Source organism: Pteropus vampyrus, unplaced genomic scaffold, assembly GCF_000151845.1.
Source record: "Pteropus vampyrus isolate Shadow unplaced genomic scaffold, Pvam_2.0 Scaffold1, whole genome shotgun sequence".
Lineage (NCBI taxonomy): Eukaryota > Metazoa > Chordata > Mammalia > Chiroptera > Pteropodidae > Pteropus > Pteropus vampyrus.
The window spans coordinates 26,151,696-26,171,770 of NW_011888782.1; the positions used below are offsets into that span (position 1 = coordinate 26,151,696).

Sequence of the window (20,075 nt, forward strand, 5' to 3'; positions counted from 1 at the left end):
TCCTTCAGTTAGTTTCATTTTCTTCACATTCTCATTGCTGTCAAAGTTAGCTTTCTTAAAAGCACATGTGATACTGTCACTCTTATTTAAAATTCTTCTGATTCCTCACTGCCTTTAGGAAAATTTGACATATATATAATGACAAGGGTGATCGTATGTCCCAATTTATGCTTGTCCAGTATAATTATTAATTGCAAGTCCTTTCACTTTCAGGCGTCCCAGTTTGGATGACAGATTATACATTCACTTTGTTCCTAATCGTTTCTACCTTTCCTTTCCAGCAAAACAAGGGATTTTATTTAGTTCCTGTCATGCTTCTAAGCTTTCCTGAAGCATCTAGTTGATAGAACCTGGTCTCTTTCCCAAGTTCTCCAGCTCCTCCACCCTTAAATGGCATGTAGTTAGGCAATAAATTTTAAAAAGTTAGTGTTTTGTTAGGGATTTATAATAAGGTTATATTGTAGTAGATATGAGTTTTCCTCCCATTTTGAGTACCTGATTGTGCTTACCTTTTGTTTAAAGTTCTTTAAGACAAGTATTCTCCCTTTGTGCCAGTAATAAATAATCCTTTGAAGTCAGGTAACTTCTTTGTATTCTTTTAGGTAAATGAAATTTGTAAGTGATATAACTGGTTAGTGGAAGGAAGTAGATTAGAATCCCAAGGGCCCTGATGTCTTTCAGTTGTATTAGAGCTATTTAATATGTTAACTCATATGTGAGTGTTGTCCTGCTTGTAGCTCACTTTAAAGGGATTGTGCAGTCATGCTCCTTTTTTCAGTCTAATCAAACTGTTCTCCTAATTGATCCCCAGAGAAGCCACATTCATTTCTGCCTCTTGCTAGTATCTTTTTTTCACATTTAGAATGTTCTTCTTTTTCTCTGCTTACCAAATCTTAGCCTTTTCTCAAGACCTCAAATCTCACTTTTCCCAAGAAATATTATCTAATTATCCAAGCTTTCCATGATTATTTCCACCACATAACTCCTGTAAGTACCTACCAAGTTATACCATGTGTATTATAGCAGTTCCTAATTTCTCTTTCATTATGGTAATAACAAAATGGATATCCATTACCTTAAAATGTTTGTTGCTAAGTTTTTGGCATACATGATAGTTTTTTAGAACATTGTCCACATGCTTCAAAATGAATGAATAGTAATATTTCTAGCTAGCTAACAGAGTAAGCAGATAATTGAGTTCTGAGGTCATTTCAGCTATCAAAGGAATCAGACTAGACTGAATAAATGTATTTATTATTCCCTATGCTTAAAGCTAAACAGTTATACTATTTTTTTTAAGACTTCAGAGTCTTAGAATTTTGAGCCTTATAATACAGAATTTTTCGCTTAGTAAGCTTACCTCTTCTAACTATAGTTTAGCATAAAATGCCTTCAGGGGGATTAGACAGCACAAAACAAAAATTGCTCTCAAACACATTTTTGCAGATCCATTCTATCTACCTTTTTTTAGTCTCTACTCTACTCATTTTGCTTACCTGTATTCCAGAAAACAAAAAAACTATGTCAGGAATTTTTATTGGTTCAGATTGCCACTTATCTGTTTTGTTCTATTGTTTAAATATTGAATCAGTTTCTCTATTATTACTTAATCCCTTCTGCCCTGAACATTTTACTAATCCATTATCATTTGTCTCATGAAAACACTATGCCCTCTATTGAATTTTCTACATACATCTTTATTAGTGCTAGAATAATCACTTCTCCTTTTCTAATATCCAGTTTCGTATGTGAGTAGACTTCCTCACTTTTCTATTTATACTGGCTATACTCCCATTTCTTTGCTCGAAACTAGGTTGCTAGGGTGGCTAATTCATACATGAGAGGAATAATATAAAAGAGAAAGAATACTAAGACCTAGTTCTAAGATCACTTGTGGGGAACAGAGGATAGGATTGGAGTGGATTGAAAATGAAGGCAAAAACCTATTTTTAATTTACCATTTGTTCTTTAAAACCCATGTCCACTATGTAACCAGTACTGTACTAGATACCATAAAGGATGTAAAAGAAGTAACATGTATAGACTTTGTCCTTAAAAAGCTTACAAGTGATATAACTGATTCAATTGAAGTACCTATTGAATCATATACGATAATATATAACCATGTACTTGATTGTGTGCTATAGGTATTCAACGATATTTCATATGCTGTAGGTTATTATCAGACAGCTCTCCATTGAGAATGGTAATGGGAAAAGGAAGCCTCTTAAAAGGTGACAGACGGGAACGAGTGGAGAAGCTGTTGAAGGAGAATTTGGATTTGTTTAGGTGTGGATAAGGTTAGGAATTGTTGTAGCCTAGGGGACTATCCCTTAAGATGAGGAGGAAATACTTCTATATTCTTAGGAAGGTCAACCAACTATAATAACTATTATCATGAACAATAAGAAATTAAATTGGATAAGTGAATATGTTGTAAATTGCACTTCTGTGTAAACCTGTAGTACTATTCTGTCATTGAATGATGTTAGAGGGAGAAATTACATTGCATAGTTATTGATATCAAACGATATACTTCTTACATGTAGTAGAACTTAGGAAAACTGAGTAAGATTTTTAATTTATTTAGATGAAATTTACTGAATGTTAGCTAGCTCTATTGTGTTTCTTAAGAATTTTTTACTATAAGTAGACTTAAGGTTTTGTTAATCATGATAATTAACTATTTAACAATCCATGGCATTCTTTCACATTTAGTCCTATATTTAGGTTTATAAATTGCAAATAATTTAAATGATTAATAGATTACTTGAGAGCCAGTATTGGGTTGCCCTTTAGGAGTTTTCATGGTTTATCAGTTTTTAACATGGGGTGCTTGTGTATTTGTAGTATATAACCAGAGAACAGTGTTTGCATTGTACATTTATCATAATGGAAACTAGAGAGGAATAGCTGTTCACAAGAGACAAAGCACTTGTTCTGTGTTCTGCTGAGATTGATTATCATCGCCTATAGACATTTTACGTTACTCTGGTTGGCTGTTTAATACAGTAGAATTGTTGAGAGCTGATGCTATGAGAATCAGCAATAAGCCTTGATACAGTAGAGTATATATGACTTCGTAAATAGTCATTTTAAGAGGCTTAAGATTCAGCCATAACAGTTAGCTCCAGGTTAAAATTTGATATTTGATGGCAAAAGTCTCTTCTGGGACATGTCAGGGGGAAATTGCCTCTGTCATTTTTGAGTTATACAAATGCAAATTTATTTTGAATAATTCTTTATTTAAGAACTCATTTGCATTTGTTCAAAACCACAGAAGACTTTCTTTTTGAAAAAAATTAATTTTTTCTGTTAGTTTCGTCTATGGGCTAGTATTTGTGATGAGAGTTTGTTTCAACTTAAAAAATGCTGCACAGGTGAGGTAGTATTTTAATCACTTAAAAGTTCATGTCAGTGTTTTGGTTCTTTTCAGTTTTTCCTTTCTCTTTTCTTTTTTTCAATTATTTATTTATTTATTTATTTATTGCTTTGTTCTGTTTTGTTTTATTTATTTGCTTCTGTTTTTAGTTTTTACAGGGGGTGTTTTGGGCTCTTCATGGCCTTGCTAACATACTTGGCTGGCCATATTTAGTCTGCGCACTAATTGTTAGTTGGCCCTGTTGAGTCTTACTTTGTTCTCTGTTTTTTCAGTCTGGTTTTATACTTTGCCCACCTAGTTGTGTTTTAGTCCATGAAAGATTTTTATTCTAATGGGCCGGATTTTAATCCGTGTACTAAATTTTAGTCTGCAGACTAAAAGTAATCCGCGGATTATTTATTTAATTCCCCCACTGGAAACTATCCTAAAAGAATGTTAAATTCTCTTAGAATAGCCGAGGGAATTCACAGCTATTGGTGAGTTCTGCCATTGTTTGTTCTCAATACCTAGACATAATAGACCTTACTACCTTCTTTGTGTATTTGGCTCCATTGTGCCTAGGTGTTGTACATTACTATGCATGTCACCTATAACTGTGACTGTCCCTTAGTTGTATTGTTTATTGTATATATTTTTGTTTAGCTTTTGGTGGGTGAATTGGGCATATTTGAAGATGGAACTGTGTTGAATTTGTAGTGCTCAAAGATGTAGGACTTTTTTTTTCAGTGAGTTTTTCCAAAAAAGAAAGAATGTTCTATATTTTTCCTAAGCAATGGGTGCAAGGGTATGAGGGGGCAAAGCCCACAATAGAAAATGTAAGTTTATACCCGCACTCCTGAGGTGATATGTATTTCCTGAAGAGTCCTAAGATAATGAGAATGTCAGCAAATATCTTTTAGCAGGGAAGTCAATCCACAATGGAGAATAATCCGCGGTGGCCTGATCCTTCTTAGTTCACACAAATTGAAAATATCTGGCTTGAAATCTGTAGTAATATAAATTAAATATATTTATTACTTTCCTCTCATCACTAATAATTTAGCAAAAAAAATGTTTATACTGTGTAACTGGAATACATTAATAGAGAAAAATTAGCATATTGAGAATTCATATCTTTAAAAGCAGTCTTAATATACCCCCTCCCAGCCTTGTCAATGGACAATGAATCCAGGTCATAGAAGACCAAACACTTTACTTTGGGAACTTTACTTCTAGATTTCATTTTGATTTTAACTTTTTTTGGTTTTGTATTTTTTTAATAAATGCACTGGCATTGGAACATAATAAACTAAAATTAAAATGTTTCTTTACTGTGCCTCACCATTGCGCAATCAAAAATTTTTTTTACATACACTGTGGTGAAATAATTTTTAAAACTTGGACTTGCTACTGTGGAGACTGATGTTTAAAGTTTATAACTGTATAAACATTTTCTATGTCCCCCCCCACACCATGGATTTCTTATAACATTGGATATATTTTTCCTTGCTGGACTATTCTCTTTTGGATTGACTTCCCCTGTTTGGATTATTTCACTGCATTATCATCTTTAGGATTCGTCAGGAACAGGACATTTCACCTCAGGAGTGCGGGTATGTACTTAATTTTTTTTTCCCAAAATTTCAGGGCAGGTCTATAAAACTAGGGGGAAAACTTTTTTTGAAAGGCTAAACAGTTATTCATTCTTGAAATGTAATAGTAAAAAGCAATGTAGGTAGCTCTGATTTGTTTTCATTCACTGTATCATAGAGATTTTGTTTATGGTATATTTAGATTGTCAGTCCTCCTAAGTGATTTATTGACATCTAGACTGAAGTTTAGGAATTGTGGGGTTTGAAAATTATTATTTTTACAAGAATAAATATTGATGAAGATCCATGGAACCAAAGGTTCTGAAAGTTAAGCAATTTAAATGAGTAAAGAATGAAGCAGCAGCAGAAACTTCTTTATTAAAAGTCAAATTTCAATAGTTATTGGTTTGCTTTTCTTTAGACACAAAGATAATTCAGAAGACCTGTTTTCTAGTTTTGCCTGTAATTTTTGGAAGTTGCATGCTACCACACCTTGTATTTGTGGTCAGAAATCTGAATTTTAGGAGACACTGGTTTTTGACCTCAGATAATTTTCCATTTTTAACCTTTATACATAAAATACTGAGCCAAACTTTTCTCATCAGGAATCTCTCAGAAGGGTTAAAGTAATAATTAATGCTTTTTTAAAAGGCAGGTTTAGTCTTGATGTTAATGTAGGCTCTTGGAGTAAATTCTTTTCTTTATTGTTTTTTAACTCTTTGATCCCATGAGTTAGGATTCCTTTGCAGAATAGACTCATATGTGTCTTAGTACCAACATGGATGGTCGCTTGTAGCCTGTATGATACCAAAAAGATGTGGATGACTTTTTTTTAGATCAGATATAAATGTACAATACTGGTTTTATTAATAACTTTAATTAAAAAAATCATTACTATTACATGAAATTTTAAAATTTAAAATACATTCACAATCCAGCTAACATACATTTAAATGTTAGCAGGAGAGACTGATTTCTACTACTTTTAATTCTAACTTATGTTCTCCCATATTGGTGCAGAAACATTTTTGATTAGCTAGCAAGATAAATCTGTATTCTGTCAAAAAAAAATGCAAATTGCCCTCAGGGATAAAATATGTCATTTTTCCCTCTGATTATTTTCTTTTATATATGAGTTTGATTATGGACCTGGCTAGGGAGCAAGAGAGGGGAAAATGACCAAGAGCAGTGGAAGATCTAAGTATTTCAAATAATACAATAGTAAGGTTTTTCTTGACTGAGGCAAGTTAAATCGCTCACAGAATAAAGATAAAGCAGTTTTTGACCTTACAGAGGGTTTTCTAACATAGCCAAGTAAATTGACAAGGCCTTCAGTGTTCTGAAATAGATTCCTGAGATCATTCTCAAACCAGTTTCTTAATTTCCATGGGAAATATCTTTGTTAATAACAAACTTTGTATAAAAACAAAAACTTTTTTTTTTAAAAAAAGGTTTTCACTGTAGGAAGTACTCTTATAAATAGTCTCTTGAAATCTAATGAGCTCTGTAGCAGTAATTAGTTCTCTTACCTTCAGCCTATGTTACATGAGCCATCCTCATGAGGAAACATTAGCTTCCCAGGCTCCTCCATGCATTTTCACAGTCTACATATTCTTTCCTCACTTGTGGGTATATTTCCCTCCATATATACACTTCTGCTTCTTTTTATATATGTCTGTTTATCTTCACCACGGCACTACCATACCTTCTATTTAATTCTATGTTCTTTCTATCTAGAAATATATGTTTCATTTTTCTTTCATTTCAAAGCCTTTCTGTCCATCTGCTTACATTTATTTCTATTTCCCCCCTTCTGCTTTTATTCTTTAACTGTCAAGAATTTAAAACAAAGTGTATTTTCTTAGTTTTATGTCTTTATAAACATAGATGAGAAGAAAGCTTTCTATTCCTTTAATCACATTAATTTGCATTTTGCCTCAACAGCCTTCAGTTGATTTTTTCTGTGAGTTTATGACTCTTAATGAAAAATACATTTTTCTCTCTCTGGTTAAAACCTTAAAATAGTCATTCAGCTGAGGGTAATCTGGCCACGTTCATGATAAACAGTTAATTGAGAAAATAATTTCGGACATTTTGTCAGATTCTGAGTATTCAGGAATTCCTTCAAATATTGATATATTGATAGGTTCTGTTTATTAAAGAGATAAAGCCAGATCATTAACATGTATAGACCTAGAGTAAATAGTGTTTCTTTTGTAATATCAGATTGCCAAATTTGAACAGTGCTGACCTTTATCAACAATTGTTCTGCTTAAAAAGGCAACCTTTTATCTGCTACCACAGCAGTCAAAACTTCTAAAATTTTTTATATTCTTCTTGTGCTTGCCTCCAGAACCCCTCCCCCCTTCTCTTGTGCTTGTCATATTTTTGTGTGCACGTTTGATTGTACTGCATTATGACTAGCATATATAGATTTCTTTTTCATTTCCCCTAGTTTTTTCCCTGAGCTTTTCTCATATAGTCTTTCATTAGCAGTTCACCCCAGTATGGTAAATCATATGCAGTTAACGCTTTTCATTTTAGAAGGTTCCTTTCACAAATACTGAATTAACTCAGTACTCAGAGGATAAATTGCTAAAATTCTTAAACATTAATTTTTCTTTCCATTTTTTTATACTGCAGGTCTTCCGACCCCGAACTCCACCAGAGGCAATTGCACTGTGTAGCCGTCTGCTGGAGTATACACCAACTGCCAGACTGACACCACTGGAAGCTTGTGCACATTCATTTTTTGATGAATTACGGGACCCAAATGTCAAACTACCAAATGGGCGAGACACACCCGCACTCTTCAACTTCACCACTCAAGGTAATTCCAAACCTTTAGCTCTTTTACCACTTCTGGGAAAGCTACACATGGCTGTGAAGGTAGACTCTGTTAATTAAAATCTGTAGGACAAAAGTGGACACATGAAGTACTTATGCAGATGGGAAAGATCCTTTCTAACCACTTATTGGGCCACTACTTGTATGGTTTTGAACAAAATAGCAGCAGATAAAACTTTTCAAATAGGCATAGCTTCTTTAATTTTTAGCAGATTATAGTAAATCCTGGCATATGAGAAATTATAGAGATTTCACTAATATGACTACTGTAAAATTTAACCTTCAAGTTTGTATCTGAAACTTGGAATGTGTAGCATTTCTTTGCTTCTCAAGGATTTATATCCAGTTTTTAAAACCTAGAAATAAATTTTTAAAACCTAGAAATAAATTCAGATATCTTATAAACGGGGAGAACTGGAGTGCTCTAACTCTTTCTTATCCGGTACTTAAGGCCCCAAGGGGCAAACATTTTGAAACATTTAAAACTCTTAGGGCTAAAAGGACCTAGAGCAATTTGTGGGGAAGTGGTCCCAGCATTGTGTACACAAGGGTCTGGGTTAGAGTGAGATGCTTAGAACCAGCAATAAAGATCATTCAGATAAAAAAATAAAATAAAATAAAAATGTATAAGGGACATAGAGAAATTCCCTTTTCTGGGGCTTGTCACCATTGCTGCTGCTGAGAAAAAATTAAAAAGAATATTGAATTTGTACATTGCTGTTTTCTAAAAGATTCAGGGATGGTCATTATTTCTTCGCCACTTCTGTGTTCACTCTACTTTTCGCTCCTAAGTGATTCATTTAATCAACAGAACTGCCTCTTAACGATGTGATTTTCTTCTTAAACTGAACATTAAAAGAGTACAATTCCCCATAGATAAAAAACGAGCAATAAATAGTTGATTGATTGATTAGTCAGCTTATTCAAGCTAAAAAATAGAAGGAAGACAGCTTTCTATGACCAGGAAGTAGATATATATTCTTGATTCAAGATGAATTTTCCCCCATATATTTAAACTTTTCTGAATTTGAGTGTGAACAGATGCATTGCCTACGCTGTGGATTTGGGGGACCTGAGTTCTGGTGAAATAGACTTGGATGCTTTCTATTGACTCTAGTCTTAAACTCTTAATATTATATAACCACTAACAATGCTGATGTAGTCTTAAACTACATTCATAAAAGAAAAATGTTCAGATATCCTAGGACTATTAATTCAGACTATTTATGGCTGATCAGAAATCATTTTGGAATGTTTTAGGTCCTGACTACACTATTTTAAGAAGAATATTAATGAATGGCAAGTAGGGTATACAAAGAAGCAGAATTAAATATAAAGCCTGGAAAAAGTGGAGACTTAAGGGATTCCCAAGAGCTGTCTAAAAATACCTCAAAGACTGTCTTCTAAGAAAGGGGTAGACATTTGTTCTTTCTCCAGATTGCAACGTTGAAAATAGTAGCAGAAAATTAGAGAGCAATCCACATGTGGGCTTACTGTAAAGACCTCAGCCCCTGGCACAAATAGAGACTGAATAAAGTTATTAAAGAATCAATGAAGTTTTCAATTGTTTAACAGTGGAATAAGTTGTTTTGAAAATATTGATCTCTGTATCAGGAAAAAGTTGGATGATGTCAAATATTGCAGATAAGATTACTCCAATTTTTCAGAAGGTTAGACTGAGAGATTCTTCTTGACTTCATATAGAGCAAAGATTCTAAGATTCCATGTCATATAAGTTTTAGAACTATTAAGAAAACAAATTTATTTTTAATTCTTATTGCTTTTGTTTTAATCAAAAGTAATATACGCAGGTTGAAAATAATAAAGGAAGTATAGAGAAAATTAAAATCATAATCCCAAAATATCACTTAGCATTCAAAATAATCACTTTGCATCATCTTTTTTCTCATGCATAATACTGATAATCCTTGAATTTAAAGTGATCCTCTATTTTCCCATTAAGATCTCAGAAGAGTATTTTGGGTTAGCTCAAATATATTTAAAATTATATATTATGTAAAGTTAATATGAATTTAGGAATTCTACATTTTTTACAGCTCAAATGTCATGAAATAATTTTATTCAAACTCTTTATATGCATCATGTACATATGTGTCTTTGTGATCAGTGGAGCTACTTTTTGAACCATCCATCATGGATTTTAGGTTACATCACGTAAATTTTTTATATGAAACACTTGTTGAATCTATATGAGGCCACCATTGGAAATTCTACATATACTCATTTACATAACATGATAAGTTTCTTTTTCTTTGGTACTTTAGTTATATGTTTATTATCTGTACAATATAACCATTTACTGGATTGCTTTTTAAAGTGGTCTCTAAAAGGCTTTTGTATACAGTGCCATCCAGTACCATGGACTGTGGAGTCTTAGCATCAGAAACTGAGTTAATGCTAAATTTCTTGCCCTTTTATTTTTTCTTAACTGTTTTTCTCAGGTGACCTTAAAGTTTCTTAGACCAACATTAAGGATTTTTTCATACTAAGTGTCTCCTCCAGTGAGTACTTCATTTCTCACAATGCATGACAAGAAAAACCCTTGTCAAATGAACAACTTGATAGAAACCAAATAACAATATGGTATTTATCATGGATACATGTGGAGAATAATTCTCTTTATATTCAGACATATGTGGTACATACTTGTCAGTGTGTGTGTGTACCTGATTGAAACTGAGATATTACTTAAACCTTTTTGATCAGGTTTAAAATTCCAGGATTCATTTTTAATTTTCACATGCAGTGTTTTTGAAGTACATTGCCTCCCACTTTTCCGTGGTTTCACTTTTCAGTTACCTGCAGTCATTTGTGGTTTGAAAATACCTACGTCATTCACCTCACTTCCTCTTATCGCATAGGCATTGTATCATCTCGCATTATCACAGGAAGGTGAATACTGTACAATAAGATATCTATAGAGAGACCACACTGACATAACTTCTCACTGTTATAATTGTCCTATTTTATTAATAGTTATTGTTAATCTCTTACTGTGCCTAATTTGTAAAATAAACTTTCTCATAGTTATGTATAGGGAAAAAAATAGTATATGTAGGGTTTGCTGTTATCTGCAATTCAGGCATCCATTGGGAGGCTTAGGATGTATCTCTTGCAGGTAAGGGGATGAGGGGGTGGGACTTCTATAATTACATTTGATTCTTTAGTCATTGGCTAATAATTTTCCATTATTACTAAAGAAAATAAAATTTAAAAACAATTAAATTTGTTATTCTATGAATTCCTAAGCTATTTTAAAAACTTAGAAAAAATTCACATAACACAGGATGCACCACTTTAAAATAAACAGTTCAGTGGCATTTATTATATTCACAATGTGCAATTACCATCTCTGTCATGTTCAAAAACATTTTAATTGCTCTTAAAAAAAAAAACTCCATACCCGTTAAGTAGTCAGTCTGCATTAATACTTCCTCTTTATGTCTCTGCATTTACCTCTTAAGGATATTTCATATAAATGGAATCATACAATATGTGACCTTTTGTATCTGGCTTCTTTCAATTAGCATAAGTTTTTGAAGGTTCATCCACATAGTGCATGTATCAGTATTTCATTCCTTTTTATGGCTGAATAATATTTCACTGTATCATGTCTTAATCAGTGCAGGCTGCTATAACAAAATACCATAGACTAGGTGGCTTAAACAACAAACATTTGTCATAGTTCTGGAGGTCGGAAAGTCCAAGATCAAGGTGCCAATAAATTCGCTGTCTGGTGAGGGCCTACTTCCTGGTGTGCAGATGGTTACCTTCCTACTATAACCTCATATGACGGAAAAAGATCACCTCTCTTTTGTGTCTTTTTATAGGGCCATTAATCACATTCATGAGGGATCTACCCTCATGACCTAGTTACCTCCCAAAAGCCCCACCTGCAAGTACCATCACATTGGGGACTTCAGCATAGCAATTTTAGGGAGACAAACATTCAGTCCATAACATATGTATATACCAAATTTTATTTATTCATTCATCTTTTGATTGCCATTTGGTTTGTTTTCTACCTTTTGGCTATTGTGAATAGTGCTGCTATGACCATTTGTATACAAGTATTTGAATACTTGTTTTCAATTTTTCAATTTTGGGGAGTCTTGCTGAGTCATATGGTAATTCTTTGTTTAACTTTTTGAGGAACTGCCAAACTATTTTCCACAGTGGCTTGCACATTTTACATTCACACCAGCAACATATAAGGATTCCAGTTTGTCTACATTCTCACCGATACTTATTTTCCTTTTTTTGTTTGTTTGTTTTTAATAGTCATTTTAGTGGGTGTGATGTGGTATCTCATTGTGATCCTAAGGTTATAGCACTGTAATGGATCAGGACTTGGTAAATGCTATTTAACTCTTCTCTAATAAGTTACATTCATAAAACAGATTAACATGAAAGTAAATTGGCTTAGATTTTAGAATATGGTCTTGAAAATATTGGAAGGACTTTTGCAAAGGGCAGTTTTTATACTGTTAATAGAATCAACTATCGTTAATGTCCTTAGAAGCCTCCAGAGTTGTTAGAAGCCTTTAGCATTGACACATGCCTTTTTATAGTAAAAGTTCAATTTAAAGAAAAATAATTAAATTCAAACTTTATTCATACATATCTTATGTTTACAAGTTTTAAAAAGGGAATGAAGATTGTTTTATTTTGATATTTCAAGTAGTTAAATTTGCCCAAAATATCAAACATAAATATGGTGCAGTGTATGTCTGAATGTGTGTATGTCTTTGAGGATTTGAAAAGTATGTATATAGTTGGATGTAGTTTGTGTAGACATGGTATGCAATCTCTGTGGCTATCAAAGTATTTGTGATTCTGTGGATATCAGAGAAAAGGATGTATTTGAGTCCTTGTGTCTATTCAAATGGATCCTGTAAGTATATCCTTGAAATCATTTTTCATAAAACTAAGTGTATTAAATTGAAAGTACGATCATTTTGAGTATGGCCCTCTACCCCCACTCCTTTTTTTATGTGTTAAAATGCCCTATCTTAGCATTCATTCTGATACTGGGCTGTAGTCACCTAATAGTACTTTCTCCTTGTCTTTCTATATCACTATTATACCTGCACAGTGTTTCTATATAAGGACACAGCTGTCCAGGGAAGAGATGTTATTTGATGTCATTCTATTTGATCCCCTATATTCTGATTTTAGAACATTGTTTCCAAATGGTGATCTTGTCTATTACTAAGGCAGAGATGTAACTGTTGTACAGATGCAACTTTGAAGCACATATTAGTTAATAGCAATTAATGGATGATGAGAATAGAACTGGGTAATACAAAAGGTTTCTGAAGAAGGAGAACTAATCCTGCAGCTGGTTGTATAGCTAGAAAGAGTTCACAGATAGGAAAACTGTGTATGGGGGTGCAGTTAGTGAGGTTTTACTGTAGGCAGAACAGAACCCTCCTCTGTCACAAATTTTCAGTGGTCTATACTGATTCTACCAAATGAAATAAAGATAATCCTTGCTCTTCATAGAGTAGGTGCTTAATGAATATTTGAGTGAGTGATACATATCACTTTAAAGAAACAGTATTTTTTCATGCAACTAGTATTTATTGGACATTTCTAATGATTTGTCTAGTTGTTGTTACTGTGTTTTAATTAGTAAGGTAAACCTACCACATGAACAGAACTATGAAGGTTATAAACACTTGAATAAAATACAGTGTTGTATTAAAGTAAAGCTTATAACAACACTAAGTGAAATTTGATGTTTGTTACTGTACCATGAGTAATTAGCCGTAAATGACAATTAGTGTTACTTTCATTAATCAAAACAAGTACTTCTGAGATCATCTAGAAGAAGAGAGGAGCAGATATGAACAGAAAACTTTGAAATCCTTCTGACGTCTAGTCTAGGATCCACAACTCAGGATACTCTCAGATTTCTCATTTTTTTGGCACTGGGGCTTCAGTGTTCTAGGACCCCTTGACTGACAATATTATCTGGATCTAGACATTGGAAGCCAAGACATAACTTTGGCACACTCCCTTTCTTTCCTCTGATCATTGGATTTCAAAGGTTGGACGTAACTGAATCCAACCTTGGGAAGCAGGTAGAATCAGGAGATCTTGACAGGGATTAATACATTTTTTTTTTTTATCCACCTATTTGTCGTGTATTACAAGGCTGGAATATATTGGGAAATTGGTTGTTTTGTGTGTTTAAAGGTAAGTCTCCAACTAACACCAACACACATATCCCTGATCCCAATTTTGTACCTAATCTATGTGAAATTTTACCAAGTAAAGTTGTTTTAGCAAGCATCATCCTCCTGAGGGTATAGGATAGGATGAAGATTGGGCAGGGGCGAATAATGATTATCAACTATTTATATTAGCAGGATTATGATTTAGTTTAAAGAGTTTACCGTTCTTACCACTTAGCTGGGTTACCTGAAAGAAAGATAGCTTTGTGGGGAGCTAAGAAGTGGTGGTGTATTGGCGAGGCCAAAAGAAGGGAGAACTGCTTAAAAAGTTAATATTTGAGGCAGCCAGAGAGCATCATGCAAACTCAGGAGGACTGTGGATCTCTTGGGGTATAGGGGCAAGAGTATCTGGACATGAGGAAAGCGAAAGCAGACGGTGAAATGGAAAAGGGGTTCCAGAAAGCAAATGAAAAAAGGACAATAAAGGGAAGAGAACACAAAAAGAAGTGGGAAAAGCATCAGAGAAGGAGATTTTTAAAAGAATGTAGGAATGTGTCACAGAATAGAAAGAGAACAAGTTAGGGATAGGCAACAAAAGTGTTCTAGAAGCCCAGCTCATCAAAGGATTATACTTCCTTCATTTGAAAGCAATAGATTACTTATTTATAAACCTTAAGTAACTTATTATTTATGATAATTAGCAGGTTCTATGATCTTTGTAGCAATGAATTTTAAACCGATTTTTCTGTTATAAAATAGTTGTTCACATAAATATGGTCAGCCCACCTGCTTATCTACCTTTCTGTGTCCTGGGCATTTTCTTCTGGCCTGCCTTACGCTCAGCTATATCTAAAGTCGGCACAGTATTTCAACCACCTGGGGTAATGAAGTATCTTTCAATATTATTCTCAAATTACTATAAACCTTGATTTGGGACTTTCTGATTTTTAGACTACCTTATAATTTATAATAGCAAGGATAAATTTACATAAGACCGAAACTCTTTATATGTAAGATACAAATCAAATCATAAAGTGAAACTGCTCTACTATGCAGGACCCTTCCATTTTTTTTAACACTAAACTATAAACCTTTTTACATGGCTATCACTGTTTTCTGTTGTGTTCTTTTGAGTGAAAATGGCTATGAAAGGTCTCTATCAGACAGTGAACTTGAGGAAATTTGTGTATAAATAAATGGCTTATTCTGTTAAATAAAGAAGAGGGGGAGCTGTTCATGCTTATCAAAGGAATTGATGTCCGAGTTATTCTTTAATTTATGAACTAGAAGAGTAAATTTTCTAAGTAAACAAGCTGTTCTAGGTATTGAAATGCTAAACCAGAAGAAATGCACTGCAGGGAGAGGCTAAGAAAATTCATGAGTGTCCTAAAAGGGGCCAGGTAAGCTTTAGTTCAGGCAACTAGAGTGGCAATGACAAATAATTGACTGTATTCCAGCTTTTAAGATCTAAATTATCAATTATTTATGATAATTATTGTTGTTTTCCTTGAGATTATTTGATCCACTCTGCTTCTTCAGCCATGCTGGGAAGAATGTGGAATGACATGGGAAAAACAATCTAAAACTGATATATTGACTTAAAGTTCTATGTATAGTTTGGACAGCTACACTTCCAGGAAGGTCAGAACACTGGTGGTATATGATAACCAAGGCAATAAAAATATGCAGTATTTGTTGTGTTGCAGCCTCTGCAAAACCTTCCCAGATGTAATCTGAAACCAGCCTCTATACTTGGAGAGCAGAGAGAAACCAAAGGAAAAGGTAGACCACTCCAGATTGGTTGGTGGCAGGTTTAATAAGCAAGGGAAGGAGCTTTCCAGGCTTGCCTTGAGTGGCAGGCTGCAAGATGAGTAGATCTCAGTACCAACCCATCAGATCTTAAAAGTTTTTAATAGAGGACCTAACTGGTCAGGCATGTACCCAGGGGAACCTTAATGGAGTCAGTCACATACCCAGTCCAGATAGTTTCAACACCACATTTCTATCTCAAGGCTATTTCCTTGGACCAGCTTTTGGGAGCAGGGAAGGCAAGCAGAGCACACATTCCAAAGCACAGGGGAGGAGGTGAGTTGCCTCCAATTGCCTGAGTCCAGCTGGAAGGTCAAACCCGCAGTCACATTTTTTTTTTTATGACCTTCACTACAAGTATTTCATATGAAAAGAAGTCAGACCTAAAGTGTAGTTGCCAGTCTCTAACTTATAGACGTTGGCCAAGGCACTACCTCTGATTTCCTCAATTAAAAAAATAAGGTAGTAGGAGTAAAGAATATTCAAGAACACTTCCAGCTCCAAAATTCGGATTATAAAATGAATCGACTCTAGAAAGACAAAAGAAAATGAGAAATAAAGCTAAAAATATAGACCATGCTAGAGGTAAGATATGTAAAATTATTGTATAAATGGATACAGAAAAATGGACTGACTTCCCCAGAATTCAAAATACTGACAGCATTATTTTTAAACACTCAAAAGGGTTATTATTAGATAAAAGAACTCATAGTAATGCTACATTTATTAAACTTCAAGAATGGAATCCTGAATATAAGATTTTTAAGTTAGTAAAGCTTATTCTTTTTAGTCACTAGAACTTTAAAAATATTAGCATTTTGCTAAATAATTTCTAAAATATAGTGCTACTGTAAATGTAGTACAGTAAATGCATTCAGACATTTAGAGGTGACTGGTATAAATTGTGTTGCTCCCATTTGGGCAGTTCCAAGGCAAAGTAGTGATGGCTTTTACAGGTATCATGTCATCCTCACAATGAAACATCACCAGCATCATGAAGCAGCAGGAGTAAGCCTTGCAATTATTTACTTACTATTTGTCTGATCTTTTAATTAGTTTAGTATTTGGTTTTTCTGAATGAGTATGGAATATGTAGGAACTCGGTCAGGGATTTCTTAGGCACTTTGAAATTATTAGGAGAGGAGAGAGGCAGTAATGGGGGGGGGTTACTTGTTCATCTAAAAAAAGTGTCTAAATAAGCAACATGAGAATATAGTAATATGTGAGATGAAGGTGCACCATCTTAGCATTTGAATTACTGCTCAAAAACAGTACACAAATGAAATGGGCACACCATTGTTTAACCTTTAAAACCTTTTTGTGAATGGAGAGAAATATCAGTTAACTGTGTGCACAATCACTGGCAGTTTTCACACATACATAAGAGACCTGATGCACACAAAGAAAGTCTGACTCTTCTAGTGTCTCCTTCCTGGGGACCTGCAGGTTGAGCTCCCTCAATGCTAATGAAGAATATTCCCTTCTACCCTATGACTGACTGACAGGTCTAGTCAAAACAGGGTTATTTCTTCCCTCTCGTTAATACATTGATTGTTGCTTTTAAATTTATCCTCAGCTTTCATACTATACAATTTGAACGGACAGTGTATACCCTACCCCCTGTCCCCTACCCCCCCAAAAAGAAAACTAAGAAAGTTTCTTACCTGTTCCTTCTTATTATTAATTTTGGGAATCTTATATTTGGAAGAATAGAAATTTTAGATTAAGGGAAACTTCAGCTTTTGTCAAGTGGTTAGGTATGGATGAGTTTATCCGGTTTGTGTTTTCATGGAAATTTTCCTTCTGCGGTTTGCAGTATAAACAATACAGCAAAATTTAGTTACATGAATTTGGTTAAGCTTTTTGGTTAATCGATATCTATGTTGGTTGGTTGATATCTATTTTTAAATTTATTTTGCTTTTCTTTAAATCGTATATCTATTAAAATGTTTGATTATGGAGCACATAATGATTGATACACTATCAAAACATTCTTACTATTTCCTCATAAACTACTATGTGGTTTTTTTGATGAATAGTTTCATGGCATCTGCAGTTGGTTGAAGAAATCCTTATCATGCATTAACTTTTCTGCAACCTTCTGGAACCTGTTGCCATGTTTTGAACCATGTCTCTGAGGTAATAGTCTTATCTCTTATCCTTCCTGCCTCTTACTTTTCCAAAACTAGACCCACTTCAGTATTATGGACCTTCTCGTTCCCTTAATTATCTTCCTGCTCTCAAACCTAGCATACATATTTAGTAAATAAATTCTAGCTTACTTTCCATTTTCAATCTCCTATACTTCTTATTCTCTATATTCAAGAATACAAGCACTTTCCTGATCCTGAAAAGTTCTATTGCTTTTCTGTTTCTGACCTCCGTAATGCCATCATTTTTTACATTCTTTCACTACAGTTTGTGTTCACACTCATTGCCTCTATCTCCTTAATACTCACTGCTATAGATAGGGAGATTGGGAGTAGGTGGTAATTATTGCAAGCAAAAGACAATTACATCCATTTTGGACTAGTTGTGACAACCCCATAGAAATGCCCATAGTCTGTCCCCACAAAAGGGACAGACTTGTGATGTAGAGAACAAGACTATAACAAGAGTACAAGGAGCCTTGCCTCATTCACAGAGGCAAAAGCTATGACGATTAACAAGCTCTCTGAAGTAGAGCTTCATAGATAGAAAGCAGTGGACCTTAAGGAATGCCTATAATTAAGAAAGAGAAGGACAATGGAGTATAGAGGTAGGAAGGATATAGAAGGATATGGAAGTATAAGTGATTGTCCAGTTTAGAATTCCTTTACTTTTAGGCTGTTCGACTCACAATAATTCACAGAAATGTCTTTCCCTACCCCTCCCCCCCCACCCCCCACCACCAAAAGGCCACTTACTAGCAACTCTAGGTTAAGAACCTGCTCTACTTAATTGTTTTATAGACTTCACTTACACTCTCCCTTGTGTCTTTAAATACGGCAAAGCCCCCAGGATCCCATAGCTTTGCTTCTTTTCTTGCCTCCTATTTTCTTCACTTTTCCCCTTCTTTGTCTTCATTAGTTATCACTCTCTCCCTACCCAATGACTGTCTGCTACCAAGAGGAAAAGAGGATTGCTTTTTTCAAGCCCTGCACCTGTGTGCATGCGTGTGTGTGTGTGTGTGTGTGTTGTACCCTTACCCAAAATAAGACACAGATCCACCATGGCCCCTCAATTGGATGTACAGATACACAGAAAGATAGGTGATCTAGTAAAAGAGAGTAAACAGATAGGAAATGGGCAACATGGACCATAAATAAAGTGACCACAGACCCTGATATTCAGTTTATTTTGAAGATTATCTTAAAAGTAGCTTTGTCAAAAGTCATATATCAAAATCTCTGGTCATCTTTTCCTTTTTTAGAGTTTGTTTTAGATGTTGGACACTTGGTCATGGAAATCTTTAATTTAAAAGTATCCTGAATATCAGATTGAATGCCTTTCTTGCTATCTTGTTTGTCTTGTTGTCTTTCCATTTTCTGTTTCTGTTGATCAGACAAAGACACTTATCTTTTTCTCTCTATCCTGGGACCTAACACACTGTTTGGTGTTCAGTATTGTTCAAAGGATGGGGGCGTGAGTGGGTAGATGGATAAATGATTTAAAAGAAGCCCTCCTATTTTAGCAGATTTTAATCTTAATTGGAATGGTAAATCTGACTTTGTTTTAGGTTACTGAGAGTGCCATATCCTTCATTCATTTTTAGTACTAGAACCATAAATTCATCAGCCATGGCAATTGGAATTCTCTTGCTTTCCTAGGTATAAGATTGTAGATTAAAATTGAACTTACTTGAAATAAAACAGCATAGGATTTTTTTTTTTTTATTTCTTAGAACCAAAACAGCTACTAAAGCTGATTATGAGAAAACAGCATCTCTTCGAACCTCATCATTAGGGTAGTGATTTTCTAACTGTCTTCCCAGGGAAGACTTAACTTGGTGAACTGACCTAAGTTTTCTCATTTATGGGGAAAAAATAATGAATAATTTCTCTCATTTTTAAGCTTTTCTGCCCATTTATTTTTCATAAATCTTGGTATCAGCTTGTTATCTTTTACCATAATTGGGTATCATTTAGTTTCTAATTTAGTATAAAACTTGGATATTTAGGTACCAAGTGGAATAAGTTAGTATTAACAGGGACTTTGTACCAAAAAACATTTATAAGCTATTGCATTAAAACATTATTTCCCTTGCCTAGGAGCTAGAGTGAGGGA

At 34.2% G+C, this 20,075-nt stretch overlaps 1 protein-coding gene across 4 annotated transcripts in view; it reads left to right on the forward strand.

The window, feature by feature from the left end:
* Positions 1-20,075, forward strand: part of GSK3B (glycogen synthase kinase 3 beta) — a 182,991-nt gene that overhangs the window by 143,119 nt on the left and 19,797 nt on the right. For 2 of the 4 annotated variants that reach the window (XM_011373937.2, XM_011374098.2), the window contains 2 exons: positions 4,936-4,974; positions 7,597-7,783. In XM_011373937.2, coding sequence (XP_011372239.1) covers positions 4,936-4,974; positions 7,597-7,783 — 226 coding nt within the window. The remainder of the gene's footprint in view (positions 1-4,935; positions 4,975-7,596; positions 7,784-20,075) is intronic. The other 2 variants (XM_011374016.2, XM_011374179.2) reach the window with 1 other exon arrangement.